The 20,283-nt window shown below is 40.8% G+C and overlaps 1 protein-coding gene across 1 annotated transcript in view; it reads right to left on the bottom strand.

The window, feature by feature from the left end:
* The window catches only part of TRMT2B (tRNA methyltransferase 2 homolog B), a 49,237-nt gene extending 29,224 nt beyond the window's left edge, over positions 1 to 20,013 (bottom strand). The window contains exons 1-3 of the mRNA XM_049872376.1: positions 19,709 to 20,013; positions 12,203 to 12,454; positions 11,157 to 11,211 (exon numbers count right to left, since the gene is read on the bottom strand). Of these exons, the coding sequence (XP_049728333.1) occupies positions 11,157 to 11,211; positions 12,203 to 12,426 (279 nt within the window). The 5' untranslated portion in view covers positions 12,427 to 12,454; positions 19,709 to 20,013. The remainder of the gene's footprint in view (positions 1 to 11,156; positions 11,212 to 12,202; positions 12,455 to 19,708) is intronic.
* Between the last annotated feature and the right edge of the window lie 270 nt (positions 20,014 to 20,283).

Raw genomic sequence — 20,283 nt, 5'->3', positions numbered from 1 at the left:
ACGATGACCTTTGAAGCATTCAGTTTATTCAGGAAACTGCTTTTGGTTTACTCCAGTTGTACTGACCTCTCCTATATTGGGTGTTGTCTTTCTCTTCACCTAAAATAGTTCTTATCTACTACCTAATTACTGAAAACTCCTCTCCCTCCCTCCCATCCTCCTCTCATAGCCATCAAAGAATATTTTCTTCTCTGTTAAAGCTATTTTTTGAGTTCTTATAATAGTCTCATACAGTATTTGTCTTTTTACTACTAATTTCACTCAGCATAATGCCTTCCAGATTCCTCCACGTTATGAAACGTTTCACGGATTCATCATTGTTCTTTATCGATGCATAGTATTCCATTGTGAGAATATACCATAATTTATTCATCCATTCATCTGTTGATGGGCACCTTGGTTGCTTCCATCTTTTTGCTATTGTAAACAATGCTGCAATGAACATGGGTGTGTATGTATATGTTTGTGTAAAGGCTCTTTTTCTCTAGGATATATTCCAAGGAGTGGGACTGCTGGATCATATGGTAGTTCTATTTCTAGCTTTTTATGGAAGCGTCATAATGATCTCCAAAGTGGTTGTACCATTTGACATCCCCACCAGCAGTGCAGAAGTGTTCCAATCTCTCCACAGCCTCTCCAACATTTATTATTTTGTGTTTTTTGGATTAATGCCAGCCTTGTTGGAGTGAGATGAAATCTCATTGTAGTTTTGATCTGTATTTCTCTAATGGCTAATGATGGTAAACACTTCCTCATATATCTGTTAGCTACTTGAATGTCTTCTTTAGTGATGTGTCTATTCATGTCTTTTGCCCATTTTTTAATAGGGTTATTTGTCTTTTTGCAGTTGAGTTTTTGCAGTATTATGTAGATTTTAGAGATCAGGCGCTGATGAGAAATGTCATAGCTAAAAACTTTTTCCCAGTCTGTAGGTAGTCTTTTTACTCTTTTGGTGAAGTCTTTGGATGAGCATAGGTGTTTGATTTTTAGGAGCTCCCAGATATCTAGTTTCTCTTCTGCATTGTTAGTAATGTTTTTTGTATACTGTTTATGCCATTTATTAGGGCTCCTAACGTTGTCCCTATTTTCTCTTCCATGATCTTTATCATTTTAGATTTTATATATAGGTCTTTGATCCGTTTTGAGCTGGTTTTGTGCACGATGTGAAGTATGAGTGTTTCATTTTTTTACAGATGGATATCCAGTTATGGCAGCACCATTTGTTAAAAAGACTGTCTTTTCCCCATTTAATTGACTTAGGACTTTATCAAATATCAACAGCTCATATGTGGATGGATTTATGTCTGGATTCTCAATTCTGTTCCACTGATCTATGTATCTGTTGTTGTACCAGTACCAGGCTGTTTTGACTACTGTGGCGGTATAATAAATCCTAAAATCAGGTAAAGTGAGTCCTCTACTTTGCTCTTTTCCAGTAATATTTCACTTACCTGGGGCCTCTTTCCCCTCCATATGAAGTTGGTGATTTGTTTCTCCATCTCATTAAAAAATGTCATTGGAATCTGGATCGGAATGCACTGTATCTACAGATGGCTTCTGGTAGGACAGACATTTTTACAGTGTTAAGTCTTCCTATCCATGGGCAAGGTATGTTTTTCCACTTATGTAGGTCTCTTTTGTTTTCTTGCAGTAGTGTCTTCTAGTTTTCTTTGTACAGGTCTTTTACGTCTTGGGTAAGATTTATTCCTAAGTATTTTATGTTCTTGGAGGCTACTGTAAATGGTATTGATTTGGTAATTTCCTCTTCGATGTTCTTTTTGTTGGTATAGAGGAATCAACTGATTTTTTGTATGTTTATCTTGTATCCTGATATTCTGCTGAACTCTTAGTTTCAGTAGTTTTCTGCAGGATTCCTTAGGGTTTTCTGTGTATAAGATCATGTCATCTGCAAATAGAGATACTTTTATTTCTTCCTTATGATTCTGGATGCCCTTTATTTCTTTATCTATCCTAATTGCTCTGGCTAAGACCTCCAGCACAATGTTGAATAAGAGTGGTGATAAAGGGCATCCTTGTCTGGTTCCCAATCTCAGGGGGAATGCTTTCAGACTCTCTTCATTTAGGATGATGTTGGCTGTTGGCTTTGTATAAATGCCCTTTATTATGTTGAGGAATTTTCCTTCTATTCTTATTTTGCTGAGAGTTTTTACCATGAATGGGTGTTGAACTTTGTCAAATGCCTTTTCTGCATCAATTGATAAAATCATGTGATTCTTGGCTTCTGTTTTATTTATGGGGTGGATTACATTAATGGTTTTTCTAATGTTGAACCATCCCTGCATACCTGGTATGAATCCCACTTGGTCATGGTGAATTATTTTTTTGATATGTTGTTGAATTCTATTGGCTAGAATTTTGTTAAGGATTTTTGCGTCTAAGTTCATGAAGGATACAGGTCTAGAATTTTCTCTTTTTATGCTGTCTTTACCTGGTTTTGGTATCAGGGATATGGTGGCTTCATAGAATGAGTTTGGGAGTATTCCGTCCTTTTCTATGCTCTGAAATATCTTTAGTAGTGGTGATGTCAACTCTTCTCTGAAAGTTTGGTAGAACTCTGCAGTGAAGCCGTCTGGGCCAGGGCTTTCTTTTGTTGGGAGTTTTTAAATTACCCTTTCAATCTCTTCTTTTGTTATCGGTTTATTGAGTTGTTCTACCTCTGTTTTTATCAGTTTAGGTACGTAGTCTGTTTCTATAAATTCATCCATTTCATCTAGGTTTTCAAATTTGTTAGAGTAAAATTTTTCATAGTAATCTGATGATTCTTTCAATTTCAGTTGGGTCTGTTCTGATATCACCCATCTCATTTCTCATTTGGGTTATTTGCTTCCTCTCCTGTCTTTCTTTTGTTAGTTTGGCCAATGGTTTATCGATTTTGTCAATTTTTTCAAAGAATTAGCTTTTGGTCTTGTTAACTCTTTCAATTATTTTTCTGTTCTCTATTTCATTTAATTCTGCTTTAATTTTTATCATCTGCTTTCTTCTGATGCCTGAGGGTTTCTTTTGTTGCTCTCTTTCTATTTGTTCAAGTTGTAGGGATAATTCTTTGATTTTGGCCCTTTCTTCTTTTTGGATATGTGCATTTATTGATATAAATTAACCTCTGAGTGCTGCTTTGCTGTGTCCTAAATTTTCTGATACAAAGTGTTTTCATTCTCACTGGATTCTATGAATTTCTTTATTCCATCCATGATGTCTTCTATAACCCAGTCATTTTTGAGCAGGGTATTGTTCAGTTTCCAAGTGTTTGATTTCTCTTCCCTCCTTTTTTTGTTATTGATTTTTCTACGTTTATGGCCTTATGGTCAGAGAAGATGCTTTGTAGTATTTCGATGTTTTGGATTCTGCTAAGGCTTCCTTTATGACCTAATATATGGTCTATTCTAGAGAATGTTCCATGTGCATTGGAAAAGAAAGTATACTTGGCTGCTGTTGGGTGAAGTGTTCTGTATATGTCTATGAGGTCAAGTTGGTTGATTGTGGCATTTAGATCTTCCGTGTCTTCATTCAGCTTCTTTCTGGATGTTCTATCCTTCACCAAAAGTGGTGTGTTGAAGCCTACTATAATTGTGGAGCTGTCTATCTCACTTTTCAATGCTGTTAGAGTTTATGTATCTTGCAGCCCTGTCATTGGGTGCATAAATACTTAATATGGTTATATCCTCCTGGTATATCGTCCCTTTAAATCATTATATAGTGTCCTTTCTTATCCTCTGTGGTGGATTTAACTTTAAAGTCTATTTTGTCAGAAATTCATATTGTCACTCCTGCTCTTTTCTAATTGTTGTTTGCTTGACATATTTTTTTCCATCCTTTGAGTTTTAGTTTGTTTGTGTCTCTAAGTCTAATGTGTGTCTCTTGTAGGCAGCATATGGATGGATCGTGTTTTTTTATCCATTCTGTCACTCTCTCTCTTTATTGGTGCATTTAGTCCATTTACATTCAGCGTAATTATGGATAGGTATGAGTTTTTTTTTTTTTTATGAGTTTAGTGCTGTCATTTTGATGTCTTTTTTGTGTGTTGTTGGCAGTTTCTTTTTCACACTTAATTTTTTGTGTTGCGTAATTTATCTTTATATATTGTCTTTTCCTTTTATTCATTGTAGTTTATTTTGTTTCTGCTTAGTCTCTATTTTTTTCTTGTATTTTATTTTGATGAGTAAGACTCTTAGTCCCCTTTGCGGTTACCTTAACATTTACCCCTATTTTTCTAAGTTTTAAACTTAACTTTTATTTCTTTATATCGCCTTATCTTCCTCTCCATATGAAAGATCTATGACTACATTTCTTAGTCCTTCTTTATTGTTTTAATGTTGTCTTCTTTTACTTAATGACATCCCTGTTTCCCTATTTTTATCGTTTTTTAATCTTTATATATTTTTGTGATTTCCCTATCTGGGTTGACATCTGATTGCTCTGTTCAGGGTCCTAGTCTTGGGTTGATATCTGATATTACTGATTTTCTAACCAGAGAACTCCCTTTAGTATTTCTTGTAGTTTTGGTTTGGTTTTTACGAATTCCCAAACTTTTGCTTATCTGGAAATGTCCTAATTTCACCTTCATATTTGAGAGACAGTTTTGCTAAAAAAAAAAAAAAAAAAAATTTTTTTTTTTTTTTTTTGCTGGGTATATGATTTTTGGCTGTCAATTTTTTTCCTTCAATGCCTTCTTGCTTGCATGGTTTCTGCCGAGTAGTCCGAGCTTATTCTTATTGACTCTCCTTTGTAGGTGACTTTTCGTTTATCCCCGGCTACTCTTAAAAGTCTCTCTTCATCTTTGGTTTTGGCAAGTTTGATTATAATATGTCTTGGTGACTTTCATTTAACATCTACGTTATGTAGAGTTTGATGAGCATCTCGGATAGGTATCTTCTCGGCTTTCGTGATATCAGTGAAGTTTACTGCCAACAAATCTTCAACAATTCTCTCTGTATTTTCTGTTATCCCTCCCTGTTCTGGTACTCCAATCACTCGTAGGTTATTTCCCTTGATAGAGTCCCACATAATTCTTAAGGTTTCCTCATTTTTTTAAATTATTTTTACCTGATTTTTCTTCAAATATATTGGTGTCAAGTGCTTTATCTTTAAGTTCCCCAATTCTGCCTTCCACTTGCTCAATTCTGCTCCTCTGACTTTCTATTGAGTTGTCTAATTCTGTAATTTTATTGTTAATCTTCTGAATTTCTTACTGCTATCTGTCTATGGATTTTTTCAGCTTATTAAATTTTTCAATATGTTCCTGAATAACCTTTTTAATTTCTTCAACTGCTTTATCTGTGTGTTCCTTGGCTTGTTCTACATATTGCCTGATTTCCTTCCTGATGTCTTGAAGGGTTCCATATATTAATCTTTTAGATTCTGCATCTGGTAATTCCAGGAATGCACTTTCATCTGGAGGATCCCTTGGTTCTTGTTTTGAGAGCTTGTTGAAGCAATCATGGTCTGTTTCTTTATGTGACTTGATGTTGACTGTTGTCTCCAAGCCATCTATAAGTTATTGTATTAATTTTTTGTTTGCTTACTGTATCCTAGCTTCTTGCTTTGTTTTGTTTTGATATGCCCAAATGGTTTGCTTGAGTGAGCTAGCTTGATTATTTTCACCTTTGAAGCTCTGATATTCTGTCACCAGATGGCTAGATTTGTTATCGGGTATATTAGTCTAGGAGCCCATTCACTTTTCTTGTATGGGTTCAGCTCAGGTGGCCACGTAGCTGGTCATCAAGTGTGTGGTATAGGTTCTGTCCTACAATCTTAGAGGGGCAGGGGTGACTGGTGTAGGTACCAGTATCTGGTTGCAGTAGGGGGTCATGTTCTGATCAAGGCAGGGGACTGATAACTGTCCCTAGAGTGTCATGAGGAAAGTGCATCCCTGTTCTCTAGAGCACACAGGTGGGTGCGTTCTGCAGACGGACCTCGGGCACCCAGTGGTTTTTGCTGTAAGGACTGGGAGGTACCAGTTATCCCTGGACCAGTGTCGTGGGTGGCTGGGTGACCTGAGTGGAGCCACCAGTCCTTAGGCCCCAGGTGAGGGTAGGTGAGGACCCTGTCAAACATCAAACATCCACCCCTCCACCACACCGCTGAAACACTCACATTCTGCCAACAAGGGCCTATTCTCCTGAAATAGGCCCACACAGGTCCATGCACAAAGTTCACGGACCATTTATGCCTGGAGAAGAGTCGCTTCTGACCTGAGCTCCCCAGGTTAGTACAGCTGGCAGATTACCTTTTCCCCAATGTGAATTTATTCCTTCTCCAAGGCCGGGAGAATGGCTCAGAGCACCCAACAGGACCTATCTCAGGCCCATGGAAATCGACAGCCACTGAAGGCAGCTTGCCGGCTGGGGGCTGCGGGCGTGGTAAAATATATGCAAGTACTTAGTTTTTGCCGAAAGCGCCTTTCTTCTTCGGTTCTGGAGGTGTGAGTAGGCTGTGTGGCTGGGTTATTCTCCCTGAGGAAACTTCGGCTGAACACTACCACCAGCCCGCTGCAGTTGTTCCCAGGGATGGCGCCTGAGGGTTCCCGGCAATTCGGGTCCTGCAACTCCTCTCCACATCTAAACCGTCTCTCCCTCCCCCTGCCACTCAGTCCATTTTCTCACTTTGCCTTTGACATTCAGGGCTTCTAACTTGTCATAAATGTAATTGTTTCACTTGTTTTTTCAGGTCTTTGTTGTAAAAGCATTCATCGGAAGTGTCTGACTACTCCGCCATCTTGGCCCTGCCTCCACCATTTGATTTCTCGACTGTTACTTCCATGGGTATTGACTGTGGATCCAAGTAAAATGAAACCCTTGACAAGTTCAATATTTCCATAAGGATTACAACCTAGGAAACCCTATGGGGCAGTCCTACTCTGTCACACTGGGTCGCTATCAGTTGAAAATTGACTAGAAGGTACATAACATAACAACGACGATACATGTGGATATAATCCCAACCACGATTAAGGTTTTCTTTGTTATGTTAACAAGGCTACATCAGTGTAGGGTGTGTCTTAAACCAATCGCTTTTGAGATATAAAAGGAGCAGCTTAGGTACAGAAGCAAGCAAGGACAAAGTGGCGGAGATTGATGCCAGACGAAGATCACCAAGGAACTGAGGAAAGAAACTGAAAAGAGACATGGACCTTTCCCCCAAAGCAGATAGAGAGAGAAAGTCTTTCCCTAGGGCCAGTGCCTTAAATTTGGACTTTTAGGCTCCTAACCATGAGAAAATAAATTTCTGTTGCTTAAACTCACCCATTTGTGGTATTTCTGTTATTTTTTAACCATGAGAAAATAAATTTCTGTTGCTTAAACTCACCCATTTGTGGTATTTCTGTTATAGCAGCACTAGATAACTAAGACAGACATACAACATTCAAAAACATCAATTACTTTCCCTATGAAATCAGGAACAAGACAAGGGTTCCCACTCTCACCACTTCTAATCAATATTGTATTAGAAATCCTAGCCAGAGGAATATGACAAGAAAAGGAAATAAAAGGTATCCAGACTGGAAAAGAAGAAGTAAAATTATTTCTATTCACAGATGATATGATCCCATATATAGAAAATTCCAATGAGTCCACAAGAGAACTTCTAGAGCTAACAGAGGAATTTAGCAGAGTTGCAGGGCACAAGGTCAACAAACAAAAATAGGTTGGGTTTCTATACACAGCAGTGAGAAATCTGAAAAGGAAATTAGGGAAACAAGCCATTTACAATAGCATCTAAGAGAATAAAATGTCTAGGAATAAATCTAACAAGGGATGTGAAGGACTTATACAATGAAGACTATAAAAAAAACTGCTGAAAGAGATTAAAGAAGCCTTAATTGGAAAGATGTTCCATATTCATGGACTGGAAGACTTAATATTGTTAAGATGTCAATACTACCCAAAGCAATCTATAGATTCAACACAATCCCAATAAAAATTCCAACAGCCTTCTTAACAGAAATAGAAAACCAATTCTCAACTTTATATGGAATAGCAAGAGGCCCCAAAGAGCTAAAGCAATGTGGAAAGAGAAAAACAAAGTAGGAGGACTCAGACTTCCTGATTTTAAAACATAGTATACAGCTACGTAATCAAAACAGCCTGGTACTGGTATAACAACAGACACATAGACCAATGGAATAGAATTAAGAGTCCAGAAATAAACCCACATGTCTATGGTCAACTGATTTTTGACAAGAGTGCTAAGTCCATTCGATGGGGAAAGAAGAGTCTCTTCAGTAAATAGTGCTTGAAAAGTTGGATTTCCACATGCAGAAAAATGAAACAGGATCTATGCCTCATACCATACACAAAAACAAATTCAGAATGGATTAAGGACCTAAATGTGAAAACTAAAACCATAAAATTCTTAGAAGAAAAAGCAGGGGCAACATTGTTAGGCCTAACTTTTAACAACAGATTATCAAATATAATAAAAGCACAAACAGCAAAAGAAAAATAAATAAATAAGACCTCATAAAAATTAAAAACTTTTGTTCATCAAAAGACTTCACCAAAAAAGTGAAAAGACAAGCTACCAACTGGGAAAATATCTTGGGCAACATATACCCAATAAGAATTAATAACCAAAATATATATAAAACTTTGACAACTTAACAACAAAAAGACAAATAACGCAATTATAAAATGGGCAAAGGACCTGAATAGACATTTCACCAAAGAGGACATTCAAATGGCCACTAAACACGTGAAAAGATGCTCAGCATCATTAGCCATCAGAGAGTTCTAAATCAAAACCACAATGAGATAACACTTCACTCCCAGTAGACTAGCTAAGATTTAAAAAAAAAAAAAAGGCAGAAAATACCAATGCTGGTGAGGATGTGAGGAAATTGGAACCCTTATCCATTGGTGATGGGAATGCAAAATGGTACAGCCTTTATGAAAAACAGTACATCAGTTCCTCAAAAAAACTAAAAATAGAACTACCATCCAAACCAAAAAAACCAAACTCATTGTCGTCGAGTCAAATCTGATTCATAGTGACCCTACAGGACAGAGTAGAGCTTCCCACAGGGTTTCCAAGGAGCTGCCGGTAGATTCAAACTGCCGAACTACCATATGACCCAGCAATTCCACTCCCGGGTATATACCCAAAAGACTTGAAAGCAGAGACACAAACAGAGACTTGTACACCAATGTTCATTGCAGCGCTGTTCACAACAGTCAAAAGGTGGAAAAAACCTAAAAAGCCCGTCAACAGATAAATGGATAAACAAAACGTGGCACATACATACAATGGACTACTACTCGGCCAGAAGGAGAAATGAAGTCTTGATTCACTTATAGTATGGATGGAGCTTAAAGACATCATACAGAATGAAATAAGTCAATCACAAAAGGACAAATATTGTATGACCTCACTTACATAAAAAGACAAGAAAAGGCAAATGCACAGACAACAAAGTTTATTAGTGGTTACCGGGGCGGAAGGAAGGCGGAATGGGGTGGGGGGCTAACGGTGATGGAAATATCTCATTGATTAAGGTTATACAGCTGATTATTGTAATTGCAGTCAGTAAGCTGTACACCTGTAAAAAGTTGTACTGGCAAAAGTTATGTGATAGATATGTTTACAACAATGACCAAAAAAATAGAGTAGCTGCTGAGGCTGCTTATGTACAACCAAAAACCTACTGGGATTTGGTTTCTTGGTTTGGAGGTTTAGGGTACGATTTCATGGGACATGCCAGTTAACTGGCCTAATAATGTGTTTAGTGCTTCTGTTCTCTTAGTTCAATGCGTAGTGCCTGGGGTCTTAAAAGCTTGCAAACAGCCATCCAAAGGGCAACAATTGGACTCTATTTCCTTGGAACAGAGGAAAAAGGAGAGTCAGAAATAGGAGAAAGACATGGAATATGTGGCTAACTGCCTCCTTGGACAACTTTCCTCTCTGCCATGAGACTAGAAAAACTGGATGGTGCCCAGTTACCATTACTGAACATTTTGATCAAAGATTCTATAAAAGAATCCTGATCAAAAGGGGGGTAATGTAGAACAGAATTTCATATTCTCATGGACTCCAGACTTCCATGAAGGTTGTACGAACTCCTGAAACTGCTGCTCTGAGATAATCTTTAAACCTTAAACCAAAAATACCCCCTGAAGTCTTCTCAAAACCAAACAATAATTTAGCTTAACTAGTAAAAAATGTCTGCCTTGAGCATTATGTTCTTTTAAGTACTATCTACATGGGATCTAATTGACAACAGCACCTTGAAAGATTAGATAGGAACCTTAGGGGACAGTGAGCTTATGTTAATGGTGGAGGAATAATTCACAAAAAGAGGATAAGTATGGTTACACAACTTGAAGAATGTAATCAATGTCACTAAGCGGTACATGCAGAAACTGTTGAATTGGTATGTTTTGCTGTGTATAGTCTCAACAACAAAATGAATAAAACTATATACATGAAAAAATCTGTAACACACACAAAAAAGAGAGGAACCTAATAAAAACTGTGGTGCAGTTTGGCACATGTTAAATGGATAAGAAATATATAAATACTACAATAAACATGGCACTTCACCCTGACAAAGACATGAAGTTGGCATGTGGAAGTGGGCATCAGAAGGGTGGCAGTTTGTGAGTTATCTTGTAGTGGTAAAAGAAGGGTTATCTGAATCAGAGAAAGTTCTAACACCAGATGCGGATGGGTGTGACTCATAACACCCTTGGTGAACTGAGGGAGCTGGTGTTCTCACAGATGAAATCACTAAGCAAACGCAAAATTCGCATGATGCTCAAATTGTTCCCTAATATATCACTCTGTTGGAACAAATTTCCATTTTCAACACAAGCATTATAGCATAACTGACTGTATTTAAAGTTAAATAGCCACATGTGGCTAGTGGCTGCCGTGTTGGAAAGTACAGCTATAATGAAACAGCAAGGGCACTGCTACTCACACACATAGAGTGAGAATTACAAAAAAGCAAGGAAGAAAGGAAACAGGCATTTGGGTATATGGGTCTACAGTATGGAAGACACAATCAGTCTAAACTTAAAATTTGGGAGTCATTAGCATGTTGAGTTTTAGGACCTGCTGAGGCATCTGGGTAGGGCTTCTTATTAGTCCAGCACCATCCCCCCTCTAGAGTGGGGTGGTGAAGACTTAAGCTGAGCACCTACCTTGAGCTGTTCTTCATAGCTCAGCCTCCAGAGTGGCGTCACGGCATCAGCCAGCCTGGAATAAAATAATTCATGCATTTCATTCATTATATGCATACGTACTATGCACCTGCTATATGCAAGTACTTCCTGTCACCATTTTCTCTGGCATTTTATTTATCATTCAGAAGACCTAATTCGCATGCCCCTAGGGAGATAAGTATCTGGGAGAAGAGCCCATTTTGGTGCTGTCTACTTAACAAAGCAGAACAGATGGGTAAACTTAATATAAGAAAAATCCAGATTTATCAGGAGGTAATTAAAAAAAATTTAGTTATTTTTTAATTAGTTATATTTCAAAAGGCTCCACTGTTGGGTTCCTTTAAATAGCTCACCTCCCTAATACTTTTAAAATATAATTTGATTTAGAAAATACATTTGTTGCATAAAATGAGGTATATTTGTGTTTGCATGGCTATTATGGGATTATTCATTTCTAATACAACTAGTATCTCTCTGGGTCCCTCGTGGTCAGCATACCTGCCGGGGATCATTTTAGGGACAATGTCCCAGTTTAATATCTCCTTTCTGCCAAAAATACACTTAAAGGCAAGGAGAACATTTTCTGCAATCCTAAAGCATTTTTCATCAACATTCTTTAGACGTTCTCAAGTTTGCCCTGGATATACATAGGGTGGCTATGAGTCGGAATCAACCCGACGGCAACAGGTTTGGCTTTTTTTTTTTAATATATATTACCTTAGGTGCTGTCATGAATCCTTATTATGTCACATTGGCTACATTAAACCAAAAAAAAAAAAAAGAAAAAGCCAAACCTGTTGCCGTCGAGTCAATTCCAACTCATAGCGACCCTACAGGACAGGGTAGAACTGCCCCATAGAGTTTTCAAGGAGCGGTGGATTTGAACTGCCGACCTTTTGGTTAGCAGCTGTAGTACTTAACCACTACGCCACCAGGGTTTCTTTGGCTACATCAGGAATACAGAATTTCATTAGGTCCACAGATTCAGCCTTGCTAATAGGACAGGATGTCAGCCTGGGCCTTACCTTTCTTGCCAGGAAGCATCTAGTGGTCCAAGGTCTTGGCTTGGTCTCTTCTGATTTCCTTGTCCTCTCTGATACTTGTTGGCTACCAAGTGGGTGAAATTTCCCCCACATGCTATGCCCAAAAAGGGCTGTGACAAACCTGGTGGTTTTCTGCCACACCAGGGAAGTAATCCTAGTTTGGAGAAGAGACCCACCCTGGAGAGGAAGTGTCTCAGGCTGTGCATTGGGACAAAATGACTCTTCTCTTAATACCTGCCAACCAAAGAAACACACTGAAATTACCTGTATGAAAATAATGGACATGTACAAGTTGGGAGATGAATGCACAACTCCTAACCCCTTCACTCATTTAAAAACCTTAATGGAACCCTAGCACTTAGAACAGTGTCTGGCACAGAGCAGATACTCAGTAAAAGCAACATGTTGCCCAGAAGTGAATTAGTATGTGCCAGGCACTGCCTTAGGCTCCCAAAGTAAAAACATGAGGAAAACACAGTCTTTGTCCTCCAGGAAAGAGCTCATCTCTCTGGATGCACTTCTATGGCCAGTCTCTTCCTATTCCACCTTCCTACCCAAGAGTCAGCCAATCAACTAGTATTCAGTAAGTGCTTACTACATGCAAGGTACTGTGCTACACTAGATACTGGTGGAGATACAAAGGTCACAATCTACATAATCAAGATCAAATGCAGACACAGGAAAAGACAATAGTAAATAATACATAACACAATATATTTAATTCCTGAAGAGCATTCAGGGAAGGCTTCCCAGAGCAAGGAGGCCTTGCACCTGGCGCTTAAGGGATGGCAGGGATGGGAATGAGATGTTTAGAAGACAGTGGGTGGACCAGTCTGGCTAAAATGGCAGGTTCATTTTAGGGAATATAGAAAAGAAGGCTAAAAATATAAGTGAAAGTAAGTCTGTGGAGGAACTTTAATGCCTGAATAGAATATGGACTTTATTACGAAGGCAACAGTGAACTGATGGAGGCTTTCTATGGAGGAATAAGGATGAAACAGGGAAGTGATAAAAAGCAAGTTAATGTTTGAGACATGTTGTGTTTGAAATAATAGAGAAATGTCCCAAAAGAAATGTCTAACAAGGAAGTGGAGTAGTACTAGATGTCAGGAGAGAAGTCAGGCCTAGAGATTTGGTTCAATGTTTATATGAGGTACAAGCTGTGGGATAAAAATAGAGCTTTGAGTAAAGAAAAGACCAAAAGACCAATGACTAAACCTTGTGGGGGGGGGGCAATATTTGAAGTGCAAGAAGAGTCGCTAGTGACCCAGAAGCAGAACCAGGACAGGGCAGAGCCATGGAGGCCAAGGGAGATGCCTTTCAAGAAGGAATTGGCACATCCAGTAAGTCTGAGGTAAAAGGAAGAAGGGAAATAAGGCAATGGGAAGTGGCAGGCAGTGCGGACAAATGAAGGTTTTGAGATTTTAAGAGGGCAGACCCTGGAGTCAGACAGACCTGGAGTGGTCTTTGGCACCGTAATCATTCCCTCTGACCTTCCTTTATTTCAGCTGTAAAATGGAGATAATAATAGTACTACCTCATATGGTGGGAGCCCTGGTGGTGCAATGGTTAAGAGTTATGTCTGCTAACCAAAAGGTCGGCAGTTCAAATCCACCAGCCGCGCCTTGGAAACCCTTTGGGACGGTTCTATAGGGTTAGTGGTTGTAAGAGTTAAATAGGAGCCCAGGTGGCACAGTGGTTAAGAGCTTGGCTGCTAACCTAAAGGTCAGCGATTCGAACCCACCAACAGCTCTGCAGGAGAAAGATGTAGCATCTGTAAAGATCAAAGCCTTGGAAATCCTTTGCAGTGGTTCTACTCTGTCCTACAGGGTCACTATGAGTTGGAATCTACTAGATAGAAACAGCTAAGAGTTAAACAAAGACAAATTAATAAAAAGTACTTTGGGTGGGTTCAAACCACCAAGCTTTAGGTTAGTAGCCAAGAGCAAGCTGTTTGTGCCACCCAGGGACCTTAAAAAGTACTTAGCAGATGCTAAGTGAAATAAGCCAGACACAGAAGGACAAATATCATATGAATATAATACCAGGTATAGGTAAATCCAGAGCCCTGCTGGTGCAGTGGTTAAGAATTCGGTTATTAACCAAAAGGTCGGCAGTTCGAACCTACCAGCTGCTCCTTGGAAGCCCTATGGGGCAGTTCTACCCTGTCCTATAGGGTTGCTATGAGTAGGAATCAACTTGACAACAGGTTTGGTTTTTTTGGTTTATTGGTAAATCCACTGAGACAAAAGAGAAAAGATTGGTGGTTACCAGGGGGTGGCGTGAGGGGGGGATGGGGGAAAAATCATCATAGTGTCCACTTAAAATTGATTAATAATATTTTATTTGTCTTATTCCTCAACAAAGACTAAAGTACTTACAGAGGATTAAAGAGAGTAAATGTTTGTAAAGCTCTTAGCACAGCATCCGGTACCTGGCAAAAACTCAGTAAGTGTTAATAATAACTGCCTTGATGTGTTTAAAGACAGTACAGAACTAAGTGGGGATGGCAATACTGAAGAAGCAGGGGGCAGGGAGAGACAGTAGTGGGAGTAACTATGACGCAAAAACTGGAAGAGTTAGAACGAATGAATCTGAGAACACAACTGAACAGCCTCACTTTAGGAAGAGGAGGGATTCCTCTTCCTCCAACACAAGAGTGTCTTCTACTTATTTACCTTATGGTGTCTGTCCATTGCTGTGTAAACACCTTTTTTAAATAACCCGGGAAGTTTCAATGGACTTGCCCAATACCGCACTAATTAGCTGTGAAATAGGAATCCGAATCCACTCAACAGCAATGGGTACTGGGTTTTAGCCCTGGCCTTGGATTTCATCCCAGTGCTAACTTATACTTTAATTCAGAATGATATATATTTAGAAGTCCAATGTATGCAGTGGATTTGTGGTATGAATTGAGTTGTGTCTCTCAAAAACATGTGTTGGAATGTTAACTCCTGTGTATTTAATCCTGTTTGGAAATAGGGGTTCTTTGTTATGTTAATGGAGCCATATCAGTGAAGGCTGTGGCTTAAACCTAATCACTTCTGCCTTATAAAAAGAACAGAGCAGATTAGACATAGATGAGAGCACGTTCCAGCCTAACAGATTCCATGTGAATATCTACAAGAACCAAAGAAAACCTGGGGACAAGGCAGGAATTGGGACAGCCGAGACCCTGAGTTGGACTTTTAGCCTTCAGAACTGTGAGAAAATAAATTTCTGTTCTTTAATGCCACCCACTTGTGATATTTGTGTTACTGGAGCACTAGTTAATTAAAACAATTTGTAACAAAGATTTCTCCAGGGCGCTTTCTAGTGCCACTGTATATGCCATGATCAATAGTAACTTAGAGGATATTGACACGGGTGCTCTAATATTTAGCCCATACACAATTTTGTACGATTATACAGTATTAAAGAAAGTAGTATTGGAGCCCTGTTGGCACAGTGGTTGAGAGCTTGGCTACTAACCAAAAGGCCAGTGGTTCGAATCTATCAGCCACTCCTTGGAAACCCTATGGGGCAGTTCTACTCTGTACTATAGGGTGGCTATGAGTTGGAATCCACTCAACAGCAATAGTTTGGAGTCCTGGTGGTGCAGTGGTTCAGAACTGACTCCACGGCAATGGGTTTGGGTTTTTTTTTCTTTTTTTGGTTTTTAAAGAGTAACTGTCACATCATGTAAGCATTATTGTGAGATTTCAAATTTCTAACAGAAGGTATTTTAGCTGACCCAGAGTTCAGGTGTTAATGGTACCTGCACATCCCCACTCACCCACCCCCAGTAGAAGACAACAAGCTGTAATAGTTAAGAACGTGGGCTTTGGAGCCATGTTCTAATCCTAGCTCTGCCTCTCACTAGCTGCACGACCTCAGGCAAGTTACTTAACCTCTATGAATCTCAGTGTCACCATCTATAAAAACAGGACAGTAGTACCTACTTTTCTAGGTTGCAATGAGAATTAAATGAGTTCATATCACTGCGCCTAACACGGAAAGTGTTCAACATGTGTCGCTGCCCTTCCTTAGGCTCTGATTCAAAGCATGTCACTTGGCTTCTTTGTGCCTCAAAGTCTCCAGCCTACAAAACTGGCAAGATATAAAAATACATGCAAGTACTGTGAGGATAAATATAATTATGTGGGAAGTTTTTAAAACGAACACAAAAAAACTTCCCAACCCTTTTGCATTAGAGTCTGCTGGAGGGAGGTGATGCTATGGCCTGCTTCATACCATCAAAAGTGATGCAATCAGTGTCACGAAACAATCTGCATATAATTTTTTTGAATGAGAAACTAATATGCTCTGCAAACTATCACCTAAAGCACAATAAAATGTTCAAAAAACAGTGTGTGACTCGTGATAAAACATATTTTCTAGGTGAGGCAAATTTATGTATTTGATATGGAGAAGCACAAAGCCAGAGAGCGGATGGGAGTGAAGAGGCAGAAGACAAAGGATATAGAATGGCCTGGGACTCGATGGCAACCGGTTGGTTGGTTGGGGGGCTAAAGAGGCCAGTGGGGATGGAGACCAAACTAGAGAAGAAACAGTGGTGATGAGCCAGGAGAGGGCTGCTGTCCCTCCAGCCGGCAGGCTAGTGGGAAGGATGAAGGAAGCTGCAGGCCCAGTTAGGGGTTGGGAGAGGTGGGACAGGGAGCTGAGAGATTTGAAGACAGCTATAAAGGGTCGCTATGAGTCGGAATCGACTCCACAGCACTGGGTTATCCCATCCCCCTATGGTGTTTTCAATCGCCTCATATGCATGTGAAAGCTGGACAATGAATAAGGAAGACCAGAGAATTGACCCCCGGTGTTGGCAAAGAATATTGAATATACCATAGACTGCCATTAGAAGGAACAAATGTGTCTTGGAAGAAGTAGAGCCAGAATGCTCCTTAGAAGTAAGGATGGCGAGACTTTGTCTCACGTACTTTGGATATGTTATCAGGAGAGACCAGTCCCTGGAGAAGGGCGTCATGCTTGGTAAAGTAGAGGGCCAGCGAAAAACAGGAAGACCTTCAACAAGATGGACTGACACAATGGCTGCAACAATGAGCTCAAGCATAACAGCAATCGTGAGGATGGCGCAGGACCGGGCAGTGTTTTGTTCTGTTGTGCATAGGGTCGCTATGAGTTAGAATTGACTCAACGGCATCTACCAACAACAATACCAATCCCACCTCCAGTAGTCCCTGGGTGGCACAAACATTAAGTACTAGACTACTAGCCGAAAGGTTGGCAATTCTAACCCACACAAAGGCACATCAGAAGACAGGCCTGGCAATCTGCTTCTGAAAAGTCACAGCCTTAAAAACCCTATGGAACGCTTCTGCTCTGCATACGTGAGGTCGCCATGGGTTGGGATCGATTCCTCAGCACTAACAAATCCTATCCTCCACGACATTTAGACTTTTTGTGAGTGCGTGGGTCCTCTGACTAGTGACTGCCACCTGGACTATGGTCCATTTGCCCTATACCCCAGCAGGAAGGAGCTTGTTCATCTAGGCCTCTTCCTCAGCATTATCAAACACAGACTAAGATACTGACTACCACTTGCCACTGAATCAATTCTAACTCATGGTGACCCCACGGGTGTCAGAGTAGAACTGTGCCCCATAGGCTTTTCAATGGCTGAACTTTTGGAAGTAGGTCGCCACGCCTTTCTTCCAATGCCCCTCTGGGTGGACTCAATCCTCCAACCTTTTGGTTAGCAGGTGAGTGCTTAACATTTGCACCACCCAAGGACTCCATGGACTAAAATAACAAAACCCAAACCAAACCCACTGTCAACCCTATAGGATACAGTAGAACTGCCCCCGTGGGTTTCCAAGGCTATAATCTTTATGGCACTGGGTTTTTTAAAATCTTCATGGACGGAAGCAGACTGCCCCATTTTTCTCCTGATGTACTATTTCAGAGCGCCAATCAGCCATCACTCCTAGTAAAAAGCCTTTCTTCATATTTAGTAATTTCTGTAGTAAAAAAGGAAACCCAGGGGCGTAGTGGTTAAGTGCTACGGCTGCTAACCAAAGAGCTGGCAGTTCGAATCTGCCAGGAGCTCCTTGGAAACTCTACAGGGCAGTTCTACTCTGTCCTATGAGTTGGAATAGACTCGACGGCACTGGGTTTGGTTTGGTTTTGGTAGTAAAAAAGACCCCTGGTGGTTCAGTGGTTAAGAGCTCAGCTGCTAACCAAAAGGTAGGCAGTTTGAATCCACCAACTGCTCCTTGGAAAACCTGAAGTAGTTCTACTCTGTCCTATAGGGTCGCTATGAGTAGGAATCCACTTGATGGCAAAGAGTTTGTTTTGGTAGTAAAATATAATTTTCAAGGCAGCACAGTAATACTAGTCAAGGTGTGTTCTGTTTCTATTTCTTAATGTCAGAGGAGCCATTTATTCACCGAAAAGATTATTTGTTTTTTATAGTTTTGGGGTTTTAAATAAATGCTTGGGTTTTTTTTTTTTTTTTTCTAGAAAAAAAAAAAAAGGATGTGACAATTGCTCTATTCCTGCCTCAGGGATTGACTGGAAAGATACCCAGAGTCCAGAGCTGAATGGGTGACCTGCCTGAGGTGCTCAAGGAGGTTCAAACCAAAGAGCCGGTTACTGTCGAGAGGTCACTATTCCGACTCGTGGTGACCCCATGTGTTACAGAGTAGAACCATTCCATAGGATCTTCTTTGCTGTAATCTCTACAGAAGTAGATCTCCAGGCCTTTCTTCCACTGTGCTGCTGGGTGGATTTGAACCACCAATCTTTCAGTTAGTACTCAAGTGCAAACGGCTTGCGCCACCAGAACCCGTTGCCATCCAGCCGATTCTGACTCATAGTGACCCTATAAGGCATAGTAGAGCTGCCCCATAGGGTTTCCAAGGCTGTAATTTTTCTCCAGCCATGCGGCTGGCTGGTGGGTTCCAACAGCCCACCTTTCCGTTAGAAGCCCAGGGCTTAATCGCTGCACCGCCAGGGCTCCCTCTGCGCCACCCAGGACTTATAAGCCAAAGAGACTATGTGCTAGCTCTGATCCATGCGGGACCAAGGATCTCCTTGGAACAAAATGTTCACCTTTCCTTCAGCTTGGCCTGGCCCCAGACACAGTTTCTTGCTAAACCAAACGGCCAGATCGGTTTCCTGCTGCATCCCGACTACAGCCCATTTGTAGTCAGTTCCCTCCTTCCCCCACAGGATTCCTTCACTAGCCCCTCCCTTCTTTTTTGGGCAAGTTCTGCCCACCGTGCCTGTGGGAAGGGTTAACAAAGAAGAGACGCTTGGAAAGGCTACTACTGAATGTGGGCAGGCCGCGGGGTCTGAGGAGGCAGGCAGAGAAGGAGGGACCGTCAGTTAGACGTGACCTCGTGCAGCCACGGTCCGGTCGTTCCCCCCCTCCCCCAATTCTCCGCCCCGCGGGCAGTAGAGCACAGGCAGCAGTTTTCTGTGCAGCAAGGGTTAAAGCAGATTTTCCAGGCTATTTCTACCCCTTACCTTCGTAACCAATAAATCCTCCCACAAACCTGAGGCGGCAAAAGAAAAAGCCCGCAAATGGCCTGGCTTTGCTGCCTCTGGAGAAGAAACGTGGGGGCAAGAGTCACTTCCTTGTGCGCCAGGCGCCTCTAGTCTACGCCAGCCCTACCAGGGGCAGGCGCTGTGGGACGCAAGGCTCCTCCCAGGTGCCAGCCCGGCTTCCCGGCCCCAGGCAGTTGGTGTCGGGGAGCTCCCCTCTCTACTATGTCCCGGGTTCTTCTCTTGAGAGCTTCCTCAAAAGTACTTTTGACCCCATGTGGGGCAGCAGCCTTCCCTCTCCAAGTTCCCTCCTCCCCGCGACCCCGCCCACCGCCTGCTCACTTGTGGCCGTCCCATTGGTGCACCTGGATGGGCCTTCTGAAACTCTGAAGAAATCCATTCCAGCGTTAACAGTGTTGCCTGTCCCAGGGATGTTTGCAGCTTAACTCTTTAAACTAAAGGAATGATTTTTTTTTGATATCTATAACACATTTTTTAGGTGTACAATTTAATGATCTCAATTGCATTAATCGTGTTGTGCAACCGTCACCCATAAT

The sequence above is a fragment of the Elephas maximus genome, chromosome X (genome assembly GCF_024166365.1).
Source record: "Elephas maximus indicus isolate mEleMax1 chromosome X, mEleMax1 primary haplotype, whole genome shotgun sequence".
Taxonomy (NCBI): Eukaryota; Metazoa; Chordata; class Mammalia; order Proboscidea; family Elephantidae; genus Elephas; species Elephas maximus.
Note: the sequence above shows the minus strand (reverse complement) of the source record. Positions and strands in the feature narration are given on the sequence as shown.